We start from the raw sequence: 12,561 nt of genomic DNA on the forward strand, positions 1-12,561 counted from the left end.
TGACCCATATGTACATGTATATAATGTACTTTTCCTGTAAAAGGTAATAATAAACAATCAGGAGTAATGTGTCAAAACAATTAAGCAAAAAATAAAAAAAAATAATTTTAAAAATATATCAAGTAAACCATTGCAACAGATTAGCACATGTCCAGTTGGAAATTGTGAAATTTAGAAGACAAACACTGGTTTTGGTTTAGCATGCTAAAGCATCATTATCCCAGAATCTGCCCCTTTATTCTAGCTTTCTAGCTAGATTGCTCAATATGTAGTGTTCTTCCTTGGGTAACTTAGGACTGTTTTTTTTGTTGCTACAATTTAATTAAAATATTTTTTTAAAAAGAAATCTGCTATCCTTTCAATATTGTAAGCTTTTAAAAGTCACCTAAAAATAAAGTATTGGTTCTCAGTTTTTCCATTCTCTCTCATGAAGACCTGTGCCTCACTACCACTTTCTATAGCCCTGTCAAAAATAGGGCATTTTTTTTTTACATTTAATTATATCCCGCCATGTAATGCTAAAAAAGGGGGATGGCAAAATGTTCAAAATGGCATGACTCAAATTTTATTGAAAATCAAACTTAACCTGTATTTTATGGTACTGAATAGCATTATAACAGTGATAAGTTCATAAAAAAATTTCTTTGATCCGTTCTCAAGTTATCTTAAAAACAAAAGTGTGTAGCTATTTTTTTGGGTATGAGCAATATAAACAGCAATTTAATCACTTTTTTTGGCAAAAAAAAATGCTTCCTAGAGATCAACTGTTCAACCATCTGTTAATAGGATAAAAAAAAAAGGATACACATAAACCTACACATATATTTCAATCACATTCCCTGTAATATGACAAGGACCACTGGCAATGCAGTTATCTTAGGTACATGTATGAAGTACAAATGTAGAGAATCATACATGTACATTTTCAGCAAAGAAATTTATTTGTTCAACACTACATGCATGACCTATGTATTTGCTTTGACATGCATTTGGTTTTTCTATTTTTTTTTGTACACTTTCAATACTACAAGCACATGTTTGTAACTATAAAAATGGAAATTTCAGAGTTTACTGTCAAATTGCCAAACATTCAATTTCCTTTTAATGTTTCATTTTCCTATCTAACTGATGAGTTCACTATCATTTACTGTAAAGGAACAGGTTCATTAACACCATTCTCAGGCCTATCATTTGTTAAAATGAAAAAAAATTCTGAAATACTTAATACATGTATATCATAAAAATCTCAGAATATTGCAATATGTTACTTCTATAGAATCATTAAGTTCCTTTGCAACAATTTAGCAGAAATTTCACTTTTTTTCTTAACTTCCATCTTCATTTCTTCTGTAACCACATGCATGGATTGCAATAAAACTTTGATCTACTTTCACACTTATCAAACCTGCTCCTACAATTGCTTCCCAGTTAGAAATTAAAAAAAAAAAAAACAACTCGGCATTCTGTCCTTGTTTACTTTGACAATACTATATATGTAGACAATAAATCAAAACTAGGAAGTACACCAGTTATAACTTCCTAAGATTTCATATTCTACTTAAATAAACACAAGATTACGACAGATTATCATTTGAAGATACAAAACCCTAACAATTAAACCATCCATTACAAAGTATTTTGTAAAGCTAAGGAAATGTTTCAGTGGTAGAAAAATATGAAAAACCTGTAAACCCATACCTGATAACTTTCGGAACAGTTCATATTGGAGAATTTTACGTGAAAGAATTTTTTTCTATGTAAAAACTCCCATTTTAAAGGATTTTTTTTTTACTGAAAATATAGTAATTTTAACCAAAAACCTTTCACAAATCTTACATTTATGTGTGGGAAATTCAATTTTTTTTATTTACTTTGAAGGAGTATTCCTTTCCCCAGTGTAGAAGGGTTAACAGGTATACAAATGTAAGCTCAAAAGAAAGATTTTTCACAGGAACCAGTTTGATGTAATCAAAGAAAAACTAATTTCAAAAAATAGTATTTTAGCAATAGAACATAGTCTCAGTTATTCCATGTAAGAGACACTTAGACTTGTGAATTTTAAACTTTCAATTCTCAGGCATTCCCTGAGAGACTCATGGATTTTGAAGTTTCAACTCTCAGGCATTCCCTGTGAGACTCATGGATTTTGAAGTTTCAACTCTCAGGCATTCCCTGTGAGACTCATGGATTTTGAAGTTTCAATTCTCAGGCATTCCCTGTGAGACTCATGGATATTGAAGTTTCAACTCTCAGGCATTCCCTGTGAGACTCATGGATTTTGAAGTTTCAATTCTCAGGCATTCCCTGTGAGACTCATGGATTTTGAAGTTTCAATTCTCAGGCATTCCCTGTGAGACTCATGGATTTTGAAGCTAATTAGGGAGCATTTCCTTTTGTCTATTTTTTTTCTCTTAAATCATTCAAAGTTTTGCAAAATCTCGCACATTGGTATCTTGAAAGCCTGTCAGGTATGGAAAATGATGTCACAATTGCATTGAATTATCATCCTACATATATATGTATTTATAAAATAACTACCAAAAGTACAAAAATTGTTTAAAAATTATACTATACCCTTTCCGGTGATTTTCTAAACCTTATTTAGAGGCCAAATTTGGGCCCTATTCCCAAAGAGGAATATGCTCCATATTCCCCAAAAAATCACAATTGAGACTTAAAACAATGTCTCCAGATTTGTACAAGAGTAAAATAGAGATTAATAAGATGTACATGTACAAAACCCTTACTCCATTCTATTCTATCAAATTTGTTATCCAGAGGTCACCTCTGGCTCATGGACCTGGATACAATGGAAACTATAATGGTCTTCATCATTTGTTTACTCAGAAATTGTTTTTACAACATTGTACAAAATCTTTGCCCTCATATACTCATGTGTATAGATTATTTCCCAAAGTCACAATTTTCATGCTCTTTTTCCCCCAATTGCATGGGCCCATGGCCCCTTCTTCAAAAGTGTAGGAAAATCACTCCCTCTCATTTTAAACTAGCTTGGACACTATTAAAGTCACCTAGATCTTTGCCAATCATAGTGCTGCACCATGCTTGCCCTCATTGTGAATTTTACAATGTGCCCCTAGTAGGCCAAAGCCATAAAACAATTAAAAGATTATTGTATATTTAATTGTATTTAAGAAGGTAGACCTAGGGTAAGGGACACAACTCTTACAAATCATTGGAACGTTTGTATTCAACATTTTATATCAATCTAATGTAAGAGTTATGTCCCTTACCCTAGATCTACCTCCTTAACCAATTTGCACTGTAATGACTTCAATTTATGACACTTTCCAACACCTAACCAGACTAAAACTTAAAAAAAAAAGAAACTACGCAGGAACAAAAAATGAATCCCCTAAATACTGAATGAGTGACAGATGGACAGTCTAACAGACGTGATGATTGCTATAAAACATGCTAATGTGAAAAAAAAAAGTGAATGTCATTGATAGGTTTAAAATGAACCCTTTAAAATATGTACTTAAATTTCATCTTCCGACTACACTGCAAGAACAGTTTTGAGAAAGACAAATGAGGATGTTTACATAGAAATATCATATTCATATTTCTCACATAAGGAAATATGGAAATAGAAACTTAATTTCAAGTATACAAAATGCAGAAAGATGTTGACTGATGATGTTTTTCACTTTAAAAGGTTACTTTACTTGTGAACATGTAACTGGATCAAATAGATAATTGACTTTAATAGATGGAGACATCCTGTTTGTTGTGAATCATTTTTATCTATGACACTGAAATCTGTAAGAGTTGAATTATTTACTTCGGGATATAAAAAGAAAAGGGTTATATATGACACAATCACCTAGATCTAACAAATATTGTCTAGATCTACAAACTGATGTCATTAGCAATTCAATAAAATTTTTAGAGTTCTGGGGGGCATAGCCTCTTGTATTAGTAGCAGAAGGAGATTTAACCACCTTTTCAGACTGAATACATTAAAAAATGTAACAATATGTCAATAAATAAGTGTACAATATAAGAATTGAAAATATTTTGAGTTGTTTTTTATAAATATAAGCTAATGTGATGGAGAGACAAATGGGACCAAACCACTCAGTGTTCTATCCAACCTTTACAGCCAAATGTGCCCACACATGGTTATCATGTGAATCGAGCGCCATATGATAATCATACATTGTACATGTACCTGGCACATTTGGCTGTGTAGACTTTGCAATGCCATAATTTCATGTCTTCTGATATTTATTTGGTTAGACTGCATTAAGGGCACTACATGTAAGCTTAGGAATACAACATAGTAAGCACTGTGCTTTCTTAAGTTACAGGAACAATATTGTATACCAGTGATTGGGATTAGAATTTTGAGGATGGGCCATTTTTAATGATCTTCAGAATTTCAACGGGACGTTTTCAGCTGGAATGTGATATATGGTGCATGCCCCCCTCTAATCTAAATCACTGGTGTACCTAATGCTTATTTTTCAAAGGATACATAAATAACATCTTCCATAAACCGTTTTTTGAGATTCTCGACGATGGATGCCTCCGAGATCTTCTGAAGCAAGACCATGTCATCGACGCCACTGGTCTTGACATTGTGACTCTGCCAATGGTAAGGCTGCAAAAATATCCAAGGAATTTTAGATTATGACACTACACTTTCTTAATTTCATATACAAGCAGAGTGAAACCTGTCTCAACCAAATCATGACAAATCCAAAAACCTGTCTAAACAAGATCATGACAAATCCCAAAACCTGTCTAAACCAGACCATGACAAATCCAAAAACCTGTCTAAACCAGACACTTTTTCAGTCCCTTAATCTCAGTTGAAATGTCATTGAAAGCGTAGTAAACTGAACACCCCTCATAAATGAACCAACTTGAATCCAAACGAGGTTCAGTTTAGACAGGTTTCACTGTAGTTATAAGGGAAACATGTTTAAACCATTATCAAGCCATTAGGTCCGGTCCCTGCTAATACAATGTACATGTATCAGGGTACTCTAAACTACATGTGTACTTGAAAACTACCACACATGTATGTACTGCTAAACCTTTTAACTACGCATTTCATCTGTGCAAACAAATCTACATGTCTAAATAATATAAACACATGTACAATCTCTGGACTGACTTTTGTTAAGACAGGTTTCACTTTATTTAAAGTAAACATACATGTATTATTGGTAATGTTTATGTCATAATTTATTATCTGGAACTTTAATTTTATCGATATGGTGGAAAGAACAAAAAAATGTGGGCAAGTGTTTATGCCAGGACATGGCCTAACTGTTGTTATTAATACTTGTACATGTATGTGCATATCTTAAAAAAAAAACAATGCTGATAATCTATTTATATATAAAAAATTATCTGGTTTATAAAATTTCATTAAAAAAATACTAGTTGTAGTTGCAGCAGTAAGACATGCACTCCTACATGTGTATGGTTCTAGCCAGTTAGTAGTACTGTGAAAGTACATGAACTTATATGTATATTTGTGGGTATCAATTTTAATGGTTATGGGAAAGGCACAAGTTCACTGATTCTTGAATTCGTGGTTTTGATAATCTAGTCATGCAATTTAAAACAATTACTCCTTTTCGATGGGAATCAAATTCCGTTGTTTACCTTGCCCACAAAATCCATGAAAATTGGTACCCCACGAACAATAGTATGTTAACAGTACATTAATTGCTTTAAAAAATCTGGCTTTAAAATAGGTTCAGTTTAGACAGGTGTTAATCTCTCAAAAAGTCACAAGTGTGATATTGATCATAATGTTTGACGTCATTACTTATGATCAACTTTACACTTATGATTTTTTGGTGAAACTGACGCCAGACATCGATTTCACAAAAATTCGTAAGTGTGAAATTGATCCTAAAGTTTGACGTCACAATGCTATTTCAGATTATGACATCATTACTTATGATCAACTTTACACTAAGGACTTTTTGTGAAATCGACACAAAATGCTCTGTTTAACATGGTCTAAATTGCATTTACTTTGATTTGAAGGGACTATAAAAACTGTCCAGTTTAGATAGACCTTCAGGCAGTCCAGATTATTCAGGGTTTAGTTTAGACAGACTTCACTGTACATGAACCCCTCCTATTGAAATTTTTAATAAAATCAATTAAAAACCATGACATCCCTACATACATGTACATGTACAACATGTAAATACATGTATGATACATGTTAATCCTAACAACCTCTTTATATGCTTTTTGTCTCTTCAAGCATATGTGTATTAGCATTTTGTAAATGTACATGTACATGTATATTTCATACATGTTATTTCTATATCAATGAACAAAGTACACATAGAAATCCCATCCTTCACACATGACATGTACTATTTAAACTAACTTACATCATTATACATGTACATGTACCATTCATTGCCAAAATAAAACTGAATAAACTTATTTTTTATAACAATAATCAGATGTACAGTTGTAAAATTCATCTGACTTCATCTTTGTCTATAATTTGATTTTAATCCCTTTAAAAATACATGTAGCAATTGACATGAATGTTATACATATATTTTCTGATTTTTACTTTCATATGTACATGTACTTGTAGCTAAAACTGCTGAACACTCCATGCTTTGGTACCTTTTTTTCTAAACTGCTGTCAATTTCACAAAGAGTGGATAGTGTGAAAATGGTCATATACCTTGTACATTACAAAGTTAAAATGCTACAATTTATATTGAGGTCATTATTTATGATCAACTTCACTAACTTCAGTGAAATTAAAATCTGTTGTTTTTATCTGAAAAATCATGCTATAGATAAGTTTTAGAATTAGCTTAGAGAGTATGTACTGACTGTACATTTAGGAAGTACATATAAAAGGCCTGTATGTACAATACACTATGTATGTAAACCTTTAGAGTTTACTCATAGATCAGGTTCAGGGAAGAGAAAATCGTTCTGGTAAATTGATAAAAAAAAACTGAATTTAACCATTGTTTACTAACAGTACTCTTCCCACTGTTTGGGTATAACTACAGGTCCATATAAAGACCAAGCAAACCAAGAAAAAGGTGAAAATTCAATAAATTTTGACAAATTTCTGAACAGCCTAAAATATTTCAAAAAGTAATATTAATGAAACATCAACATGATCAATAAGTGTTGTATGCAAAGTTGAGAAAGTACTGAAATTCTCCAACTTATAGTTGAATTCTATCAAAATGTATTTCCTGCTTTTTTTCAAATTCAGATCACTATATTAACAATTTTTTTCCCTTTCCCCATCATCCTTTGTTTTTAAGCCACTAACAAGAAATACACGTACAGGATTCCTTAAACTATTTATAAAGCTGACAAAAAATATTGGTTCTCTGCACAATTCTTAGGTGAATTTGTACTTCTTCCTTCAAGAAATTGTTTGAAATACAATGAAGGTGGAGACAGAGACTAAACATGTCTTAAATACTTCCTCTAACAAAGGTGTAAAACAATACCGGTACATTGCATGATAGACACAGGACTAATATACAAAGGACCGATTAGAAAAGGGGGGGCCAAGTGTAAGACCCCCCTTTTCAAAATATAAAATGTTGATGTATGCTTTCATTTTTTTAAAAAGTTTATCTTTATGTACGAGGTAATATGAGAGTCACAATTATTGGGACTTTAAAAGAGTCTAACCTATTCTTGAATATAAAAACAGTAACTTATATCATGTCCAATAATCAGATTGATCTTGGTTCCTTAAACCACATGTACATGTACATGCAGCAAGAAAATATAACATTTCAATTTCTACAAAACAATTAAATGTAGAACACATTGAGAACATTGAAAGCACACAAAACAAGACTGATGACAGGTCTAGCAAGCATCATGCAAAATGCTTGTCATTTCTTCCTAAATACATGGAGGTCCACATCTTCAATATGTACATTTTTGTACATGTAATGTGTGCATATATAACAAAAGTGCAAAGATTGAATAATACATGTACAAATGTACATGTAATTCTTCAATACATGTACTATTAAGTATTTGAGTTACGAATTACAAAAAGCCCCTAACCATGCCGGACAGACAGAGTTGAGCAGCTTCTAGACTTGCTTTTACAGTTGGCAATGTGTGTAAAACATGTCATTTGGCTAGTGATTTTGTGGCCACTGACTATTAAATGTTTATATATAGCTATTCATTGAAGTTGTCAATTGATTACCAATAAAAAAAACCAAGTCAATATCAATCACTTGACAAAGATTTCTGCTAGAAAAAATGTCTTTCAAGTAAGAGAGAAAAAAATAAATATGGAGTTACAAATATTCAAACATTAACCATGTCAGTTTTTATTTTGTTCATTTATTTTAGGACATCATAAAAAATTCCAAGATTCTCATCCAACATCATCTAAAATTAGAAGTGGGCGACAAATTTTATTTTTTATCAATTTACAATGTACATGTGTAAGTGAAAATTCTGTCCATTTGAAAGAAATTCACCAATTAAAATTGGAAAAAAAATCGAAATAAAATTTTTCGGGGCAGGTGAAAAAAATTGGGTTGGGGATGAGAATCTAAAATATTTATATTGGCCTTAGGTTAACATAAACAACCTTGGTGCATGTATTTGATCTCAGGGAAAATGAATTTCAAAGATAATAGATTCAAATATACAATTGTACAAGTACATGTTCATATTGTAGCTACACTACCGTCAACCAAAATTTTAATGACTTCACTCTTCACAGTGGAGTCACTCATGTCTTATATTGTGACTCCACCAAAATAAAAACTAGAATAAAATTGCTCCATTTCATTTCTTTTCAGTATTTTTTCCTGTCTATAACTGTGAAATGTTACTAAACTAATAGAATCATTAAATATACCTTGGTATAAAGACATGAGTAGTAAACTACAAACATTTTTTGAAATGGAGACTTCATTGTGGAGAGTGGAGAAATTAAAATTTGTGTTGATAGTAGTGTATACACTGGACAATGTACAAGCATGCAATCAAGTTGGTAGAATAGAATAAGTAAAAGTAGATCTGACAAGAGAGCAGACTTTCAATTTTATGCAAAAGAATTCATTCTATCAGTTGAGGTCTTAATGGTACAAATGTATACTATAACTTACCTTGGCCTACAAGAAAATAAACAAAAGGTCAACAGTAAAATACATGAAATATAAAATGCTCCACTGATCATCAGAAATTGTGCACTCCAGATAAAAAGAAATATGGATCATTTCTTGATTCTTGATCCATAGTTCAAATTAAAGGGGTCAGAGGTCCAGAATTCTCAATATCTGACCTTGGACATTTGAAACATCCATCTTTTTTATTCTTCGACCTTCAACCATTCAAACAGACACTTTGTTAAGGATTTCTGTTTTTCTGTTCTCACGTGGATCATAGATTTGGAACTAGAATTCAGAACCTTCCATTCTTGAAAGTAAATTTTTACCCAACAATTGATTTTTTTAATTACTGACGATGCTTGAGAAAACTAAAATGTGACTGATAAAGCCTTATCTGAGTCACTCATGGAGATTTTTACTTAAAGTTTTGAAGAAAAAATGTTGCTAAGAAAATAACTCCATAACTCTTTTCAACACTGCGCATTTGTAATTCTTGACAAATGGTAAGTCATCAGGTACAAAACTACAATATTATTTTGACACAACTAAAGGAATAAACAAAATCATACTAGAATTTAATGTTTAACATTAACCAACACACAAATTTACACATACATAATAATTACATAACATCAGCATTTTGTCAACCTTTAATAACATCTCATTTAACAATTTCAAAACTTTACCCAAAGTCTTTGTACATGTAAGAAGTTTTAACCTCTGAATGTTATAAAAACAACTATAAAATCTGGACAGGAAAGTGAAATACATTTGTATGAGTCAGTTAAAAGTTTGGTACACAGTACATAATGTACATGTACAATGTAACTTCTGGTTACATATTTTGGACCTCATGAAAACAAAAAACCAGCCCAACAAGATTCTTAGAAAAATATACATCATTTTCATGACTAGGAATGAACTGAGATCAACATTTGCATACAATGTATCTCATGCAATTTTAAAAACTTAACATTCTGTGTTAATGAATACTTGACAAAACATTACAACATGTATTTTGGAAAAATTAGTAGGGGTATGGGGTTTACATTTTGGTCTGTAACATACAGTACATGTATAACCTGCTTTTGTATATTTTCTTTACATGTCATGTTTGCTGTCATTGCTGTTAATGTGCAACTAGAGAAGCAGGACAGGTCCAATACCAGTAAGATGAAAAGGTTTTAATAAAAGAATACATGTATAACCCCTCCAAAACAAATGTAGATTTATACTTTATATGGACAGGTGCTGGTGAAGTTACCCAGATACGTACATTTGTATTAGGTAGAAATTTCATTAACTAAAAAGGACAAAGATCATAAAATGTTAAAGTCATATCCAGTATAAGTTATGATAATGTAACCCTCCATCCACATACATTCCATGAGAAAGATATGTGGATGGAGGGTTATATTTTAAGTTATCGTAAATAAAGTATACACAAAAAATGTCGTATTTATTAAGTAATAAGTATCATTCTGGACCATCCACCTACATGTACATGCAATGCACATGTACTGAAATTCGAAATATTAACAATTAACGTTTCACTACCAGAAATAATTTCGAGATCCTTAAGAAAAATCCCGGAAATCAGGAATTTGAGTATTGCAAATACTATAATATCCTATTAACTTACCATTTTTACGTGAAAAGCAGTCAGACACAGATAACAAACGTTTTTGTTTTGTTTTCCTAATGCATGATTTTTCTAGTTTGTTGCTGCTTAGGTGGCATAAATGTATATTTCAAAGTTTTCACTGTCTTTTCAACTTAATTCAATTTTTTTTTATTTTACCGGAAGTTTATAAACAACAGGTGTTCACGCATGAGCAGTTTAACAACGAACTGGTTTCAGGTTTAGTCCATATATATCAAGACCCAGTTTCAAACTAAAAAAGGCGGGAATGAAACAGGTTTATGTTGCTACAAGATTGAAGTCATCACTACAGAAGTTTTATGGTCGTCATCATGAACTCGTGGATCGTTATGGTGTATCCATCAGCACCATGAAAACTGAATTATTCAACGGGTCTCAGTTTTCCTTTCCTCGTTTGTTTACCCCGGACTTGACTTTTTATAAGCAACTCGGCGGGTGTTTTTAGAAAAGCAGAGGACGCTTACCCTACAGGTGCACCTGGTCCATGCTCCCAGTTTTTAGTGGAGTCCGAGTTGCTTATTTCCTTTTGTTACTTTGTATGTATGATTTTAGTTACTTTATGTTCTTTGTTGTGTTTGTCTGTTTTACATATCTGGTCTTTGTCCCTTGATTACATTCTTTTGATTAGCGCTATAATCTTGGTTCCCTTGATTACTCTTTCAAAACTAAATATCTTTATTTAGGAGAGCTCGCCAATTTCAAATTAACTCATTTGCTATTACTATGTATCCATTTGGTTGGCAAGTAAACAAATAAATGCACAATTAACAATTTCATATTTACAATCCCAATTTTCAAAATTTGATAACTTTTTATTTATTTTTATCCAATACTAGGTGAGACAGAACTTCGTGATGTCATCACGTACCTGTAATTTGGTTATGGTTGGCGAAAAATCCACTGAGTGGCATAGAGCATCATACGCCCTGTACGCCAGTCCTTGGATCCGCACCTGATGTAGTAGACTCCTTGAGATAATTGAAAAATTCTTTTGGTTCCCTGAACTGCAAATAGGACTCTTTTTATCCACGAAACGTTTAAGCCAATATTCAGTAATTAGAATATATGAGTATAATACTACAATAATTTTATATGAAAATAAAGGTTTACATATAATTATCACTACAATTTTTTTTTCAAGTAAAAGAGTAATTTCACATACAAAACATGAATTATTTCATCTAAATGAAACAATTTACAGAACCAAATTAAAATTGGACATTACATAATTAAGTTATATTATAAAGTTTTGAAAATTAGGGTTCTGACTATGAAATTGTCAACTGTTTATTTAGTTGCTTATTTGCCAACCAATTTGACATTTAATGATATGCAAATTAGTGAATGAGACATTACTAATGAGGTTGGCGAACTCTCCTATTTTGGTTCTGCAAGACAGGAACAGACATACGTTCGTAAACATGCATTAAACAGTTTTACGTCAACTATGATTTTTATTCATAATTTAACAAAAATTAAAGATGTGAGCAGTAAACACTGGGATTTTAAGCGCACTTGTCTTAAGTCGGTCGATTCCTTGACCTTTTGGTTGAAGATACGAAACTAGTTCCGACCTATGCTGGGTATTTCAGGTTAAATTCCCGGCAGTCTGATTGAATGCTTCTAAGGTAAAAGTCAGTATAAATGAACCGTTGAATAAACTAGAGGATATCGATCCTCAAAACACGAATATTGTAACCATCAACAAAGCTATAGATGTAAATGCTACTATGTTTGTTAAACTTAATGTTAGCAAAGAAC

The 12,561-nt window shown here is 31.8% G+C and overlaps 1 protein-coding gene across 6 annotated transcripts in view; it reads right to left on the reverse strand.

The window, feature by feature from the left end:
* Window positions 1–10,949, reverse strand: part of LOC148621142 (unconventional myosin-Ie-like) — a 57,169-nt gene extending 46,220 nt beyond the window's left edge. For 4 of the 6 annotated variants that reach the window (XM_088575220.1, XM_088575216.1, XM_088575218.1 and 1 more), the window contains exons 1-2: window positions 10,780–10,920; window positions 4,502–4,627 (exon numbers count right to left, since the gene is read on the reverse strand). In XM_088575220.1, coding sequence (XP_088431346.1) covers window positions 4,502–4,627; window positions 10,780–10,782 — 129 coding nt within the window. In that variant the 5' untranslated portion in view covers window positions 10,783–10,920. Of the gene's footprint in view, window positions 1–4,501; window positions 4,628–10,779 lie in introns of all 6 variants that reach the window. The other 2 variants (XM_088575219.1, XM_088575217.1) reach the window with 2 other exon arrangements.
* Between the last annotated feature and the right edge of the window lie 1,612 nt (window positions 10,950–12,561).

This window comes from Perna viridis, chromosome 3 (genome assembly GCF_037379345.1).
Source record: "Perna viridis isolate PV_CMFRI_1.1 ecotype Kerala chromosome 3, ASM3737934v1, whole genome shotgun sequence".
NCBI lineage: Eukaryota > Metazoa > Mollusca > Bivalvia > Mytilida > Mytilidae > Perna > Perna viridis.